Source organism: Centroberyx gerrardi, chromosome 10 (assembly GCF_048128805.1).
Source record: "Centroberyx gerrardi isolate f3 chromosome 10, fCenGer3.hap1.cur.20231027, whole genome shotgun sequence".
In the NCBI taxonomy this organism is placed as follows: domain Eukaryota; kingdom Metazoa; phylum Chordata; class Actinopteri; order Beryciformes; family Berycidae; genus Centroberyx; species Centroberyx gerrardi.
The window spans coordinates 22663286-22681154 of NC_136006.1; the positions used below are offsets into that span (position 1 = coordinate 22663286).

The 17869-nt window shown below is 44.5% G+C and overlaps 2 protein-coding genes across 2 annotated transcripts in view; both read left to right on the plus strand.

Moving 5' to 3' along the window:
- Nucleotides 1–6848: 6848 nt before the first annotated feature.
- On the plus strand, nucleotides 6849–15471 carry rbm44 (RNA binding motif protein 44). Its single transcript, XM_078285930.1, has 19 exons — nucleotides 6849–6948; nucleotides 7780–7905; nucleotides 8247–8277; nucleotides 8369–8475; nucleotides 9133–9207; nucleotides 9802–10019; nucleotides 10115–10329; nucleotides 10807–11410; nucleotides 11486–11547; nucleotides 11639–11806; nucleotides 11975–12140; nucleotides 12242–12276; nucleotides 12425–12482; nucleotides 13070–13160; nucleotides 13294–13425; nucleotides 13527–13600; nucleotides 13840–13913; nucleotides 14408–14633; nucleotides 15178–15471. The coding sequence occupies exons 1-19, from the start codon at nucleotides 6849–6851 to the stop codon at nucleotides 15469–15471; spliced, it is 2856 nt and encodes a 951-aa protein (XP_078142056.1).
- Nucleotides 15472–16995: 1524 nt separating this feature from the next.
- The window catches only part of itgb5 (integrin, beta 5), a 41304-nt gene continuing 40430 nt past the window's right edge, over nucleotides 16996–17869 (plus strand). The window contains exon 1 of the mRNA XM_071919564.2: nucleotides 16996–17591. Coding sequence (XP_071775665.1) covers nucleotides 17528–17591 — 64 coding nt within the window. The 5' untranslated portion in view covers nucleotides 16996–17527. The remainder of the gene's footprint in view (nucleotides 17592–17869) is intronic.

Sequence of the window (17869 nt, forward strand, 5' to 3'; positions counted from 1 at the left end):
TTACAAAGGTCTGACTAAAGGAAATGTGAAGTTCATATGAAGTGTAAAAAATGCCTTTGTAGGACAATTCCCTATCATGTCAGGTAGAGCAAAACAGGAGTGAAACGCTGTAGCCATGTAAAATGTATATGGCAGAGAGGCTCCAGTATGATAGATAGCAACCTCTTCAATAACTACAAAGGAAGAGAAAGTGCCTGCATCTCTATATTTGAAGTGAATGGATTTGAGAGGCACTTGGAGCATTGGCACTTTCTTGGAAAACCTGGTGATGATAAGCTAGTTTATACAGTGATCATTGAAAGACAGATTCAGCTCACTCAGGTATACCTATATATATATTAATATATACACATACATATATCCTACCACTTCCTAACACTTTAGAAAATTATTTTCTACGTATGCCTGTTATTTATTGAGCAGTATCTAATAAATCAAATTAAGTAAAAAAAAAAAAGCATTATTATGAAAATCGAAGTTGACTATGAGTGTTTACACCTTAGCTGTGGATTTTCATACAACTCCCACAATCCTCTTCTCATATTCAGAAAGAGCGATATGTCAAAGCACCTTGGGACTGTCCCCGATCTGTATTCGTTACATCCCAAAGCCTCGACTGACTGACAGGTTTCGGTATAATCGCGGTTGGAAAAATTGCTCTCCCCCTCCCTCCTTCCTCTCTCGCTCTCTATACCGTCAAACTTTCCTCCACGAGGAGCCTTCTATCCACCGGGTTAAGCCATGATCCCAATTTAATGGCCCTGATCCACTTAACAAGAACAAGTGATAAGATTAAGGCTTCAAAGATATCGCGTCGCCTTGGAAACGGTCTATCACCAATTCCAGCCCCACTCACTAACCTGCTGAAGGTAACAGTGTGGGTAGTATTTAGTGTACAACTACATTTCTGGCTTAGAATAATCAGGTGAATGCATGTGGGCGTGAATGAAGGTTTCAAACAAGTGAAATGAAAAAAGACCATACTGTAAACATCACGATACATTGATACATACACAATTACAGAGTGCTTGATACATCGCCCTGGCTTGTGCAAGGGGAAGAGTGCACAAACCAAATGGATAGTCCATCAACATACATTATACCACATGACCGCTAGCTGCATCCAAAGCAGATTATCGACTCAGATACGAGACATGGCAGCTCATGTGTACTGCGGTTTCAGCCTTGAATCTTTAGACCATGGCATGCGCTCACTGCCGATACAGAGAAAGCCTCTATCTGCTGCTGTTTGAGAGAAGGAACTGCTCTGTTCTGGATACTACTGAGCGATATGTGTCATGCTGTTGGGAAGGGAACAGCACAAGTCTTTCACATTCACTTATTTGGCCAACACACAGTGTATAATCCTAATTACCATGCTGTGACACTGGTCCTAATACTCTGTATTACACAACTGAATTCACACACGCACATACAGGCACACTTGCGTACTCACACACACATGCACACCACACAAGAGTCATTTTTCATTTTGTGAGATCTTGAGATCTTCAAGAGATCTCATATTTATTTTACATGAACCATGGCTGCCCTCCGGTGGATGAGTCCTGTTCCTACTTCAACATGACAAAGGATCAGTCAAAAAAAAATAAAAAAATGCTCACATACCAGTTTGGTTCACAGAGCTTACTTAAAGAACCTATGAGGTGGAAAATGACTTTTTTTGTGTAGCCAGTAAAAAATATATATATTATATGCTAGATTCCAAAACACAGGAAAGGGTGTTGTTATCCTTTGTGCAAGCACGTACAAAGTTCATTGGTGGTTGGTTGACCTGTATAAGAAGACTGGGGGGGTAGTTTGAATTTTGGGACGCATCATCAGTAGTGCTCCTCCGGATCCTAGGGAGTTTCGGCCTTTCACACTATACACCCTCACCAGAGGCGGCCGGCTGCAGGGTGATCAGTCCTGAGCCTGCGTCCCATGCCCAATTATTCATGAGAGTCACCTTGTTGTTAAGTGGCAGACATCTCATGGGACTATGCATGGCAGGGTCGTCCTGTTCCCTGAGTCAAGCCTAAGCTGACCGCATACCTCCTGGTTTACTACTTGTGGGCCCAGCAGGGGTCCTTCCTCTTCATCCAGAGCCACTGGCTGCTTCTCTCTGCTGCCTCTGATGCAGTTTTGATGGCTGTGCGCAGGCTCTGGCCCCTGATTCCCAGGTCTCTCAGCAGTTTGGTGGTAGATGTTGCCACAAACCCTCTGCATCCAACCTCCACTGGGCGGACTTCCGTGTTCCAGCCGTGATGTTGTGCTTCAGCAGCTAGCTCAGCATAGCGCAGGTGTTTTCGCTCATAGGCCTCGTCCACGGAATCCTCCCAGGGTACGGTGAGCTCGATTATATAGACCTTCTTTAGGGAAGGGGACCAGAGCACCAGATCAGGTCTTAAGGTGGTGGTGGTGATCTCTGGAGGAAACACCAGTTGTTTGCCAATATCCGCGAGCAGTTTCCAGTCACGTGCTAAGCACAGCTGACCACTCTCCGATGGTGTGGAGCTGCTCCTGGTTGCTTTAGCCCCTTCACAGACAAAGGCAGTTCTCCATGGGGGGTTGGATACTGGAGGTGGTAGGGAGTTGATGGAAGTTCGCTTGTCCTCCAGGGTGGCCGCAAGGCTCTTTAGAACTTGGTTGTGGCGCCAAGTGTACCGCCCTTGGGTGAGACTGGTCTTACACCCTGTTAGTATGTGCCGGAGAGAGGCTGGTCTGGAGCAAAGGGTACAGCCTGGATCATCGCCAAACCACTGATGGCAATTGGTTGGTGTTGGAAGGACGTCGTAAGTAGCTCTGATGGTAAAGCTCAAACTTCGTGCTTCCATGGCCCACACATCCCTCCAACTGAACCTCCTCCTCTCCACACTGTCCCACCGTGTCCACTGTGCCTGTTTGCCAAGGGAGACCGCCTTGGCCCACCTTGCAGCCTCCTCCTGACGGCGTACTTCCTCCACCACCATCTTCCTCCGTGCTGGTGCAGTGGCCTTCCTCCAAGCTGGGCGGTTAGTTGTTAGACCAAGGCCTCCTCTTCCGTGCTGAACATTCCCCACAATGTCAGCATGTCTGAGCGCTGATGTTGCCTCCTCCACTGCTGTTGCTGGTGTCCATTTGCGTCCAGTAGCCAAGGTTGGTGCGTTGTTCCTCACCACTATGTCTTGGGATTCGTTCAGTGTCATCTGGAGTCGCGTTTTTGCGCACTTGAACTCCTCCGTGAGACTGGTGAGGGGCAATTTGAGGACACCATCTCCGTAGAGGCCTATGGTGGTGAGGCATCGTGGAAGTCCGAGCCACTTTTTGATGAATGCTGTGACTCCTCTTTCCAGCTTCTCTACTGTCGAGATGGGGACCTCATAGACTGCAAGGGGCCACAACACCCGGGGTAGGAGTCCAAATTGGAGGCACCAGGTCTTTAGCTTCCCAGGTAGTTGGGTGTTGTCAATGGATTGTAGGCCAGCGCTGATGTCCTTGCGCAGTTGTTTCACCTGGTCTCTGTCCTTCAGGCTTGCATCGTAGCACCTTCCGAGGCTTTTGACAGGCTGTTCAGATACTGTGGGGATTGGGTCGTCTCCGATGAAGAATTTCAGGTCAGCAAGCACTCCCTTCACCACTGAGATGCTGCGTGACTTAGATGGTTTGATCTTCATACGGGCCCAGCTGATGTTCTCCTCCAGTTTTCTGAGCAACCTCCTGGTGCATGGGATGGTGGTGGTCAGGATAGTGATGTCGTCCATGTAGGCTCTGAGTGGAGGGAGGCGCACACAAGAGCCGACTCGCTGTCCACCTACAACCCATTTTGAGGCTCGAATGATGATCTCCATCGCCATGGTGAACGCCAAGGGAGAGACGGTGCATCCGGCCATGATGCCTACTTCCAGGCACTGCCATGAGGTGGTGAACTGAGGGGTTGAGAAGCAAAACTGCAAGTCCTGAAAGTAGGCTTTAACCAGGGCTGTGATGGTGTTTGGGATGTGAAAGAAGCTGAAGGCAGTCCAAAGGAGCTCATGGGGCACAGAGCCAAAGGCGTTAGCAAGATCCAGGAAGATGACGTGGAGGTCCTTTTTCTCCAGCTTTGCCATTTGGATCTGGTGCCAGATCATGCTAGCATGTTCCAGGCACCCAGAGAAGCCTGATACCCCCGCTTTCTGTACAGATGTATCGATGTACTCATTCCTGCGCAGGTACTCGGCCATCCTCTGTGCAATGATGCTGAAGAACACTTTACCCTCCACGTTAAGTAGGGAGATTGGGCGGAACTGGCTGATGTTCATTGCATCCTTCTCCTTTGGGATCAAGACCCCGCCTGCCCTACGCCACACTTTGGGTACAGTCTTCTTCTGCCATACTGTCCTCATGAGCCTCCAGAGAAACCTCAAAACATCTGGTGCATTTTTATACACCTTGTATGGGACCCCATTTGGCCCAGGGGCTGATGCTGTTCTCGCCCGATGATATATATATATATATTCAATGTGAAGTTTCAAGTTATGATGTATATCTATGTGCTGTTACACTCACGATGAAACTGCATTTTGAGAGCATCTTGCTTTCTTAATGTGATGTTTTTCCTGTTGAAACAGGATGTTGGGGCACTTACACCCAGTTCAGTTAGCATTGGTGGTGGACAATTTTTGCGGATGTTTGTGTGGCTACTACCAGAGGACCAAACCATGCATTCCAGTTTGACCTGGCTATGAGACTACTCTCAGGCCAAAGAACCATTTGGATATTATGGACAGATGGATGGACAGATTGACTCATTTTGATCTTTGATTTCTCTTTAACAGGCACTTTTCATGTCGTTGCAGTAGGCTATTTAACCTCAGTTACCCTGGAAGAGCCTGGTGTGAGGGAAGTGACAGCTACCCTAAAAATGTCTCATTAGCAAGCATTACTCATTGAAAGCAATAGGTAGCCTACTGTCTGCTGCAAGCTAATGAGCGGGTTTGCTGCTAGCAGTACCCAATTGGTTTCTATGAATAATGATAACAATACCAGTGAGATATTACATTGTTAGCTCTACCCAAAATGCTAATAATACAGACCTTATAACAGACTGAAATTTAAAATGTCTGTGCAGAGATGGACAAAATACATCATGACATATCTTGTTATAAATTATAAACACTGAAATCTATCAAAATTAACTTTAACTTTAATTAAAGATTTTTATTTTTTTTTCAAAATGCTGCAAATTTATCTTTGACTTTTATTTATATAAGTTGTGTAATAATATATGTAATTTATAAACATACAAACCTGAAGTAAATTCATCTACCTATTGCCCTCACATTTCCACACTGAGGTTTTCAGAAGTTTTAAAAAAAAACCAACCTATAAATGACTGTAAATAAAACAAAGCCACGTGGTTTTGGTTGTAGAAGATTACAGTGATTACAAATACAACGCCTGCTTACAGCCAGTGGAAATAAGCTTTGCGTATGGGGGTGATCAATACCACAGAGAACAAGAACGGGGAGGAAAAGCAGAAGTGTTCAATAATGTTGCCACTCTTGAATGGATTTAACAGGTCTCCTGCTTACTCTGAGTTGCAGTAATGTAGCACTGTGTCTTCTGTTGGCTGCAGTGGCTGCGATGGCAGCAATAGACTTTAGAGGATTTTCCTTATTACTGAGATTACGTTATGGCACAGCATGTTTCCACCACGATCAGAGAAAGATGAAGTTGCTAGTAAGCAAGTACTGTCATTTTCACCAAAGTTATAATATTGCTTGTATTTGACTTCATCACGGGGTGATATGATGAGTTGATGGCTTCCCCTTGAAAGGATCAATATTTCAATGGATCCCTCCAATCACTTGCACTAGGAAATTAAAATGTTAAAAGACTTTACTCCTCCTTCACAACCGTCTTTTTGAATATAAGGAATTTGACCAAAACTATAATCCAAAATCTTGTGCATTTACAGCCTACCTACCCTCTTTCATTTTCTCCCATGTTTTTTTTTATGTTTCCCCTCTTGCAGTTGCTATGGCATTAGCAAGCTACCTAGAAAACACTTGTCGGCCCAACGGTAGCCCATCGTAGACACTTTGGTTGGCAGGACGTTGGCAGCCGCCGTCGCGCCAACGTCCTTCTGGCCGCTGGCATTACGTCGGCCTAACGTCGTATTGTCAACAGATGTAAATGGGGTTTGGGTGGCTAACTTTTCGTTTTCTCCGACCTTTCCATAGCCGGCTCAACGTTGGCTCATAACTAATTGCCATGTTTTAATTTTTAATTACTTAGGTTATGATGAAAGACAAATGAAAAGAAAAACTCAAATCACAGGCTTTATTTAGGCTACAGATCAACAGTAACAGTAACCAATATCAACTAATTCAACCATATATCACATATTAGTAGTTACCTTGGCTGAGTGTTGATCGCATAACAGTTGTTCCAACGAAAAGTAGCTAATTAAAGGTAGTTTAGTGCTCAAGTCAGACGACAGTTGAGATAGTTAACTTGCTTGTTGAGACCTGCGGCAATGGTCGCTAAGGAGCTGTTTTGAATTGAGTTGATTTGAATGTATACATTCTAATCAACGTTCATTTAGCACAAGTTTAAGAATTTACCAGTGATGAGGACACTTAAACTCTATACTAATTGATTAAAATAAAGCTTTCACAGAGGAATAATATATTATTATATTATTATAATGACAATAGCAACAAACGTAATATATTTATATTCTATGGGTGTATGTATTTTCTTTTTTTTTTTAATTACAAAGTGCCATGATATAAAAGCTATAAAAGTGGTGAGTGAAATTGCAAATAATTGTGACAAGAACAGTTTGCATATATGATCATGTATGTAGTCATAAATAATCATAAATGGTTTATACATGTGACCGGCCTAGTGCCACCGTCGACCCAACCATTATGCTGTTCATCAGACTGCTTTTCCGACCTAGTGCCAACGTTCACCCGACGGGTCAGTGTTGTCTGGGTAGCTCCTTCTCCTCGTGCTTCTCTTTGGCATTAATCACCCCTCAAACCTGTGGCTTCAAACTTCCTACCAACGCCGTGAACTAAGCTAGAGCTGACCTTCCACCTGTAGCGCCTCCTCCTGGCAGACAGTGTAAGTTACTTACAGCCTGGCTGCTGCACCTGTACAGGGTTAATTGGCATGGGAAGGACCACACGATACTAACTAGAAGGGCACTCGGAGAGCGCGGACTTCCGCCAAGGTTCGTGCTATTACTGCTTGTTGGTGAGTCGGATCCGGATCCGGTCCAAAATTTAATGGGTTCTTCCTTGGCCCATGCTACACCCTTCCACGAAGTTTCATGAAAATCGGGCCAGTAGTTTTTCCGTAATCCTGCTAACAGACAAACGGCACCGAAAACATAACCTCCTTGGCGGAGGTAACGTTAATAATAATTAGTGACTAGCAGATTGACCGGGAGACACGCAGCTAGCTAGCTGCCGCCAGAACCTCCAAATCGTACGTTAATGATAATTTAAAGAAACGCAAGACCACTATTCTCTGATCTGTTGTCCGGTTTTTGTAAAGACGATGAATATGACAATACAGGTTGCAAATAAACGGTGTTCTTTATATTAACTTTTGCTACTTAATTTGTTCAGTTTTTTAAAAGCAACGTTGTCCCTCGTGCATTGAAATGGATGTCTGACCCATAATGGAGTCATATTTGGTAATGGTTATGAAAGGCTTAACTAATTCTCCTGTTTGAAATTTTGACAACTATTTCGGATACTCAACTCATGACTGTTTTCCAGAACATGTGGTCTCCATTTCCAGTTCTGTCCCCCGACCATGTGCCGCTGGTCTCAGACAGGCCTTATAATGACTGTATGGCCATGGTGTTTCCGCCGCAGATGATGCCCTGTTTGTTTTACAGTACAAGGATCGAAAAGCCAGATCCACGTAAGTCCCCAATGAAATTGTACCATTCAAAAACAAGACGTCTTTTAACCCGTTGGAATACATCTGGAACAAAACTTAAAGCTTTATGTAGGTCAAGGATAGGACTGCAGAGTCTCTGATTTGCTCATCACTTTGGCGCAGCTGGGGACTGGGAGTGTAAAGTGTTCCTGGATGGGTTGTACTTTGATTTCTCAACTTACAGTTATATAAAATAAAATGTATTCACCAAAGTCATATAGAACAGTAATGTCTTAAAATGCTTGTGGTCTGATGGCCCTGGAACAAATGTTGGCAAGGATGTTGTGTTGTTTGTAATAATCTCACTGCAGTCTCTCCATCAGCAGAAGACGGCAGGAGATTCCTTCTGGACAGGTATAGCTGTATCCATCCCACTGCATGTTCTTATTCATAACCAGAACTGATGTTTGCCAAGAAAAGTAGAGTACTATTCTGCACTTTACAGGTCCGTGTTTGATTTGGTGAACGCTTCCCAGTTCCTTCAGTTAACTGACCCAAAGCTGCTGGGCTGGTACCTCTCTTTGCCTTCAGAGGACAGGAAGATCATACAAGGTAGCTCACAGTGGGGCTACAGGAGTCACAGCAGACCATAATCCTATCTGCATCTCGCATCACATTAAGATGATGAGCATCTAGGTCACACTGCAGACCAAAAAAGTCGCAAAAATGCAAGCTCAAACCTAGTATTAGTAAGAGCCATGTGAAACCCATTATGATCCATTTCTCCTGTATGGAGAGAACGTCACGCCAAACAGCATTTAAAAGATTGAATCTGTTGCCTTGCTTATCGGATAACGCAGCCTCGTAGAAAATGGCTTAAGACCTTGTACAACTGGTTCTCAATCATGTGCCATGGAGGCCCGAGAGGTCTGCAGGTTTATGGTGATTTCACTGATTGGCACATCTTGACCAGGAAGGGAGAACTAATCAGTGAACCTGCTATAGTCCTGCAGACTCTTTGGACTTGATGGCGCATGGTTGAGAACTACAGTTTTACAAATCGCCAAGAACCACTGGAAAATCTGACATGCATGTGATTCAACAAGCAGCTCATTATTTCCATAAAATCTCAACTCTTTAGCAGTGAGAATCGGTTCTCACTGCTAACACACCATGGCTATTCTGGAAGGAAGACCGTGGGAATAACAGGCAAACCAATTCTAAACGTTGAAATTTTAAATGCAATTTCAGTGATTTCCTGTCTCTTAGATGAAGGAGGGTTTCAACAATTTCTGCAAAGACATCCTGCCCTAACATTGGCCAAGCATCATGTTTATGTCAAGTGTGAGTCTGTTAAACTGCTACAACTTTTTATTAATAATTGTGTGCATAATTTAGAGTAAATGAGTAACATTTTCTTTTCCAACTAATGCAGACACCTTTAAAGACAACCTTCCCCGACCGATAATGTCGTCCAGCTTAAACAAGTATGTAAATGCTGTCGACTGAAATAACACATGAGCTAAAATGATTTAAGACTTAAATTACTTAAGATTTTAATTTGACACTGAGCTACTACTGAAATTCAAATTTGTGTTTTGTTTTGTTCTGAGATCTAGAAGGCCAACATTTTATGGGGTGACTTTGTGTGTTACCTGTGGAAAAAGTTGTCCATCAGGAGCAAAACATTGCAGACGTTGTAACACGCCTATTGAACACGAGACCTTATGCCCTGCAGGTGAATGTCATCATTATTTTAAGATTACCGTACTGACGATGATTTTTAGAAAATGAAAAAAAGGACCATGTGACCATTTTACTTATTTTTCTTTGCTAATTTTGTATTCTTTTTTTTACAATGTTCACACCTATCTTTCATACTAGAATAGCTGTAACATAATAGCTGTGTTTCTTTACCCGTAAAATGTGTCCTTACAGATCGAGAGTTTGATTTGCTTCCCAACCATGTGAGGGAGAATTTAACCCTGCTGGGCTGCTGTGGGGGGAGCAACAGCAAGGATGGAGCAAAGTGTCAGGGAGCGCAGAAACAGCCAGGAGAAGACCAGCGCCCCACCAACCAGCTAGTCAACCTGCAGGACAGCTTCCAGACGGCCTACAACCGCAGCCCCGTCGCACAGGAACCATGCCATCAGGAGGTACGCTAAATCTAACTTAACAACCATTTATACTAAGCAGTGAAAGTTGAAAATCTGCAAAAAAAAAGATGAATAATGCGGGATTTACGTTGAAGGGCCCGCTGCTGTCCCAGCTGTGGGAAGAAGGAGCGTCGTGGCAGAGGGACAGCAGTGTGTCTGTGTGCGAAGAGCCATCAGACCGGGCTAGCTTCTCTCTGGACGTGGAGCTGGAGAGACACAGACAGACGGAGAAGCAGGACTTGGGGAGCTGGTCTTCGGTGATACAAGGCCAGAGTGGTTACAATGAATATGACAAAACCAGTCAGCCACAGTGAGTGCGTATTTTGTCATTGACATATGTAATTTGTTTAATTCTTACAGGCCCACCTCAGCTGTCCTTCACTGTCCCCAACTTTCTTATTAGTTTTGTCACTCACATGGCTTTGAAAACCTAGTGTAAACCTCATACCCATTTCATATATGTGGAAGAGCTAGGGCGACCCACATCCTAATACAAAGATTTATTGTAGGTGTCAGTTGCTTTCACTCGATGTCACAGCTCTTATGGCCATATTTAGGTTTGATTCAATTGGACACACAATGTCTTCTAGTTAATAAAGCTCTTAATCTGGGTGTACTTGGTGACTACAGGTCTCTGAAGCTGCTGACATCACAGGTTAAGTGTTCAATTAGATCTGTGCGCTATAATGTAAATGTTTGAACAAAATGAAATATATTAAGTCTGCTCTGTCGGGTTTCATCTTGTTTGTGTGTGTGAGATGATTTCTTATATATTGTTATGTTACAGTTCAGAGTGGCCCACTATTGAACAGGAGACTCCCAAGTACTACAGCTTTGACAGTACCCAAATGGGCTGGGCAGAGTGCAGCGACACCAGCATGATCCAGTCAGCGGAGCCAGAACAGGACGGCGGCACTGAGGAGGCTCCCCCCGGCCCGGCTGAGGCCACAGAGGACAGCTGTCAGGACCACCTGTTCTACCGTGGCGACTTGACCTACAGCGTGCACGACTCCTCCGCCAACACGGCCAGCGGGGAATGGGACGAGGCTAGCTCCGGGGGCGAGGGGCGGGACGCGAACTTCCACAGCATCATGGAGGACGATGAGAGCATCCTCATGTGTAAGGCCGGCGAGAGGCTGAGGCCGCGCGTCAGTGGGGTTTGTTCGGCTCCGGTCACGCCTAGAAGCGGAACACCGCTTCCCAGCAGGGTGAGCACGGCGGAGAGGTCCACGTCCCCTATGCCCCGCGCTACGACCTGCGACGTTTCGGTCGCCACTGAGCCGAGTGTGGCGCTTTGCACCCCGGCTGTCACCCAAACCGAGGGTCCGTCCACAGCTGACAAGCACGTCCTTACCGAGGTCCACATGGCAGACCTGGACTATCTGGCTGAGGTACGCTAGAAACAAAAGAGCTGTCGATGATACTAGCCCCAGCAGTGTGTTAACTTCCTCTGTTTAACATTTTAGGAGTTTGTCAAACTCAATGCGGCTCAAGAGGAGCTGAAACAGCTAAAAGAGAAAATGACAAGGTGCTGTATCAAATCAAGACACTTCTGTGCTAAATTTGTCTATTTGTAAATTTGCTGTTTTCTCAAAGATGTACGCTTGCTTTTCTTCCAGTTCTGACGACACAGTGAAAACAGACTGCAGTGCTGAAGGGGGCTGTAGCTGTGTCCAGCGGGCCCAGCGAGCGGAGCTGTGCCTGCTGGCCCTGCAGTACAGCATGTGCAGGCAGCACTGCTGGAGAATCTACCACACCTCCGCTGATGAACAGCAGCTCACCCTAATGCAAGGAGACACCGATCAATATTGGTCAAATTCTGGCTCTCTGTTGCTGTCCTTTCAATATCAAAGTTATTCTTTCACTGTGAAAGTCAGTGGGCGTTGAGTCCTAATAGCTGGGACAACGGCTGCACCACTATCCTGTTTACTTTTATTACTTCCTTCTCTCTGCAGGCCAGAGGGCCCTCCTGCAAACCTTGTGAGCGTCCTGCAGAGACTGGAGTCTGGCTATAATGAGATGAGGGAGAAGATCCTGGCAGGGGCGCCTCTGGACCAGCTCAAACCTCTGTCTGTCGACTCCCAAAAGATACCCACGGGGACCTGCTACATCCCTGCACAGGTCAGACTCAGCCCAGTCAAAATACCTAAATCTGGTGTGGTCAGGTATTTTTAACAGCACATTTAATTGTAGCAGCTTAATCTCCTGTTGTCCTTGTCTAGATCATTGGTGATGCTTTGGGAAATGTTCCAGCTAGGTATGTTTGCACACCCAGTGCAACTTCAGTTAAAACATGCCTGTGTGTCTGATTTAATGCAACTTCTACGCCTGTCTCATATGGACTTGGCTACTAACTCTCAGGCTACTGTAACTTTGTGTTGTCCCATCCCGTGTGTGTCTGATAGGAGCTCTCGGCAGCCACACAGACAAGATAATGGAGGCCTCCATGGTCAAAACAGCAAGGTAAGTTTTACAATATACGCATAATTATCTTTTTTAGGGCTGTAACTAACAATTATTTTCATTATAGAATTATTTTTTTAAATGAATCATTTATTCTATAAAATGTCAAAAATAACAAAATGCCCATCACAAGTTACCACAGTGATGTCTTAAATTTCTTACTTAGTCTAACCAGCAGCCAAAACAAAACAACAAACAATACAAGTATTCATTTAATAATGATAATAAACAGAGAAAAGCAAGACAATCTTTGCATTTGTTAAGCTGTAACCAGCATATGTTTGATATTTTTACTTGATAAATGACTAAAATGATTAATCAACTATCAAAATCATAATTGATTATCAAAATTATAATCAAATTTCTGTCGATCGACTAATCAATTAATCGTTTCAGCACTAGTCTTTTTATATATTGAGTTGTATTGAAACATCTAATGAGTACTGTTAAAACAGAATCTTTGAGCTTATTGTTGCTTTGGTGATGCTGCTGCTAATTGAACATAGTTTGCCTTGTAGTCGTCATCAGTTTGAACAGGTCCAATGTTTTGAACAGGTCCAATGTTAATTGGTTAATTTCTTTCCCAGGAGGGTCAGAGAAGGAAAGATCAGGCTCCCCAGCCCAAAGTGGAGGGCAGCAAACCAGGCAAAGCTGTCTCTCTTCTCCCCCAGCAGAGTGGTAATAGCTATGCAGCATGCACACAGACCAGCAGAAAAGCAGACAAGTGTGATGCAAAAGCACCTCACTCAGCCTTTTAAATCACTAACCTGGAAGTGTTTGATTGAAACTGTGCCCATTCTGTGTTTGGCAGCAGCTGCATGCAAAGAGCTGAACCCAATCGAGGCGTGGTACGACGCCGAGGAGGACCTGGAGCCTGCAGGAGCTGCAGCCGCTGCCGGGACGGGAGAGGCCTCAGCAGTGATGCCGAAAGAGAAGAAAGACGGTAAGCAGTCAGCGGATGAAGCCAAGTCAGAATTGCAGCTGCAAATATACATAGTTTGAAGTCATTTTGGATCCTGACTGGTGAATTTGATGTAGCCACAGAATCATCCAGGGAGGTGAAGAACGGCAAGAGCTCATTGCTCTGTGTTTCTGACCTGCCCAGTAATGTGACAGAGGTGAGTCTGAACCCTACATCTCCGCTTTATTTCATTCACATTTCAAGCAGTGTTCTTGCTCATACGGATACTATATCTTGATAAATTACGTATCATTTAATATTTGGATATATAGTGGATGCAGGAAATGCATAAACGAAATCTTGCCTTGAAATGTTGAATGTACAGCCTTTATGTGTGTAACGCTTTCTAGCCACCAGAGGGCAGTACAGACATGAAATAAAATCCTGTCTTTCCAGAGTGAGGTGATGCAGTGGTTTGAGAAGTACCATGCCTCTGAAGTCAGCATCTCTACTTTCAGTAACGATCTGAGGTGAGCCACCGCTCCACTGTCTGCATGCAGCCACCTTTACTGATATACACTCATCAAGGATAGAAGAATGGATAGTAATGTTTGTTTACATTGAGCTTACCATGCAATATCCAGTCAGCATTGAGATTTTCATTCTAACACACTATTTGTTACTACACCAGTGTCTCTCTCTCTCTCTCAATCAGTCTGTGTTTCATGTGTCACAGCAACAGTTTATTAACTCTCTACCTTCTACCAGCTATGCCAATTAACTTACACTGGAACAGTTCTTCGGCCTTGACTCCTGTTATGTTTTTTTTTCCTGTAGCAAGTGCATCAATCCTGTATTGTGTAACTGTCTTTATGTGTTAGCACCAACTAACCAAGTCAAATTCCTTGTGCACCCGTTGTACTCTGCAATTGAAAGGCTGTAACGTCACAACAGCAATTCCCTTCTCAAGCTCAGCACATAAACGTCAGCGTTAGTCATCCGTCCCTCTGGTCGTGTTCCTCAGAGTTGCCATAGTGAGGATAAGTGGCCCCCAATCTGCCGAGGCCGCAGTGCGAGAGCTGAACGGCTGCAGCATGCGGGGCCACGCTCTGCATGTGGAGCACATCAGCGGAGCCGGGGCTGCTGGGAGTCAGAGCCGGGACCAGCAGCCACCAGCCTCTTCCTCCACCAACAGACCCGGGTCCTCAGAACCCCAAAACCCCAAGACCCACTCCAACACTGCAGTCAAGGTGAGAGATCAGTTCCAAAATGATATCCTCCAGTTATAAAAGTGATGGGACTGATAGGAAGAAGTTAAAATGAATTCTGGTACTTTTTAAATGGATGGTGGGTAACTTTAAGTCCTCCGCTGACAAAATAACACTTTTATCCACAACTCAATTCACAGAATTATAGAAATATTGAATGATGACCTCATGCAGTTCTGTTTACAAAACGGATATATAGCATTTTGGAATAGGACTCTTAAGATCATCTACAATACATGGTATATTGTCAGCAATGTTTTGTTTTGTTTTTGTTTTTTTTGTTGAGAAATTTGTGGAGAAATTGAGAGAAAATGGGTATAGACATTGCAAAGCCTTCCCATTTCCTGCTGTGTAAAGTGGGCTAAATAAAATACAGTAGCCTAGTAGATATTGTTGTGATAATGTTTGTTCCCAGAGACCAACTCTGGAGCTGCTGATTTATAGCCATTATGTGTTAACTAGTTTTTCTTCTTCATGGCTTGGTGTGGATTCATCTCATGTTCTATCTGTACTGTCCGCTCTCCAGCTGGTGCCCCAGCAGCTGCTCTGCTCCAGCCTGGAGAAGCGGACGGTGGTGTGCGTCTCGCCCACGCCGAAGGGAACCTGCGTGCCCCAACACTACGGCACCATGGGCAGCTTCGACACTCTGATGGCAGAGCTGACGCGGCGCCACCCGGAGGTCGGGAGGCTGAGGATCATGGACGCTCTGCTGGAGCTGAGGGCCAAGCACCGGGGCGTCCTGAGCGGCCTGCCCCTCAGGATCATCACGGAGATGACGTCCGAGCTCCTGACCAGGCCCACGAGCGCCGCGCTGTCCTGAGCAGGCGGTTAGATGTCAGAGTAGCATCAAAGCCCCTCAAGTTTTTTGTTACTTAAATGTTCCTAAGAGAACACAGTTCATTTCAAATTAATTAGTAAACTTTGGCTGAGATGTACTTCATTTAGCTTTGTACCCAGAAAAAAGTTGTTTTTAAGTTGTTCTGAAAAATTTGTTCAATGTTGCACCTTACATAGTGCCTGTGTTTGTTCCAGTTTGCCTCTGATTGCTAGTTGAGAGCAATTTTTTTTTTTCTATCTTCAAAGGTACATTTTATGTTTGAAAATTGAGGTTTTCATTTAGTGCCTCTTGTGCCAGTTACTAATGTAACTGCCAGTTAAATTATTTTTAAGTAAATAATTAAACAATGTTGATGTCTAAAATTGTATTCTTTAGGTTGCATTTGTTAAACTTATACTTATCCAACTGACAAACATACACTGTATATGCAGCAGTTTGATTTACTTCTATGTCTTCTGTAAATAAAAAAAAAAGGACTTTCTTGGTTGAAATATTTCCAGCTTTGTCATGCTGTTGCAGGCCTTCTCAGTGTGTATCAGCCAACAGAAGTCTTTTTGACTGGAAGTCCTAATGGGATTGGCAACTCTGGTCAGGGTATGTTACTATAAATAGACCAGCCACCAGGCAAGGCAGAGGAGCTTTAGACTGTTAAATCACAGTATTTGCTGAAGAGTCAGCAGAGAAGCATAGCTCCTAGCATAGCTCCTGTGTGAACAGCTGCTATCCTGTTTGTCATGTGTGATCTCCACTAGGTGGTGATGACTCCCTCTGAACCACGAAGCTGGGATAAGCTGGGTCACCAACCACACAGTAAATAACTCACACCAGATATGATTAAATATGATCAAAATGCAACCGCACAGCATTATGATGCTTTTTGATGATGATCTGGGATATTTACACCAGTATTTATTGTTCAAAAGCACATGTTCACCAGGGACTGAGTCACAGTTTTCACTATAGTTTGTAAATTTAATTTTACTGATGTGGAAGCATAGGCGTTGTTGTTTAGGTCAGGGGTTCCCATACTTTTTCATGTCACGGACCCCCAAGTGGATGCACAGTATCCCATTAACCCTCATTTGATGAGCTTTTCTCATGAGGACAGACTATTTTTATACTTGGCTATGCTTAAGTATTGAATACATAGCATATAGTAGCTGTCCATTCTGTAGTTGGGATGATAACCACAATTGGGAGAGAGAAACCTGTTATCAAAACAGTTACCCTTGTTTATTCCCTCACTGTGCCAACCTCCATTGACTGTCATAATAAACAGGGAAATTAAATTATTCCTCATTTTGCCTGGGACCCCTGCTGGTTCCTGGACCCCACATTGGGAACCACTGCTGTATGTGTCCGCTGCATGGGTGTCAACAGTGTTAGTCAACTAGCAATGAAAGGGTTAATGGTAATCCTTTCCTCCCCCTAGTTGGGAATAGGCGGAGACTCCAACTGGGACGCAAACCAGAGAGCCCGGCCGAGCGCAACACAAACTTGGTGGGGGAAAATCAATAAGACTCGCTGGCGTGGAGTTGTGTGCGTTTGTGTATTTTGTACTCTTCACGTTCATGTGTACAGGGGAATCTGGACGTATCGGACCGAAAAGTGATATGAAGTCGATGGAGAAGTTGTGGAGTCGGGATTAGTGTCAGCTATGGGTGAACGAGTAGGGACGTGGAAGGCTGCAGAGGCGTCCAAACACTGGGACTTCACTTCAACAAGGCAATAAACAGGACCGTGTGTGTGTGTGTGTGTGAGAGAGAGAGAGGAGCGCTCACTTGCGGGATACTACTTTAAAAGAATGGAAAGTTGTCTATTTGGTTTACATGGAGCCTTTATGATGAGGCCGGAATAAGCGCGTTGGAGTGGAGTTGAGATGGTCAAACTGCGCTTCACTCCTGTGGTTTGCACCGGCCAAGAGGACTGAATCCAGTAAGAAGTCGGACTGGAAAGTAACAAATCGGTGTCATCTTCAAAGAGAGATAAAGACAAATCCACTATTTAGACTCCTAAACACGCCAAGTGCCGTGCCGTCATGTGGACCCCGGGGATTTGGATGTGCTGCATGCTTCTGGAAATATTCATGCACAGTGTTCGAGGTAGGATAAAGCCAGAGGTTGGAATAAAAGCAAGACTGTTGCTGCAATGTGTTTTCTAGAATCTGCTATCAGCCTGTTTTTGCAACATCAATTCACCCCAGTGACCCAGTATTTTGATTGTGCACACACGCTCCAGGCTGCTGTGTGTCAGCACTGGTTCAGCTGTTGTTACAGCAGCCATAAACCATGGAGCCACATGGAGGGAGAGAGACAACACAAGACCGCATTTGGTTGTTTCTTTGTGTTTAATAACGTTTTATTGCATTGTGGAGCTGACT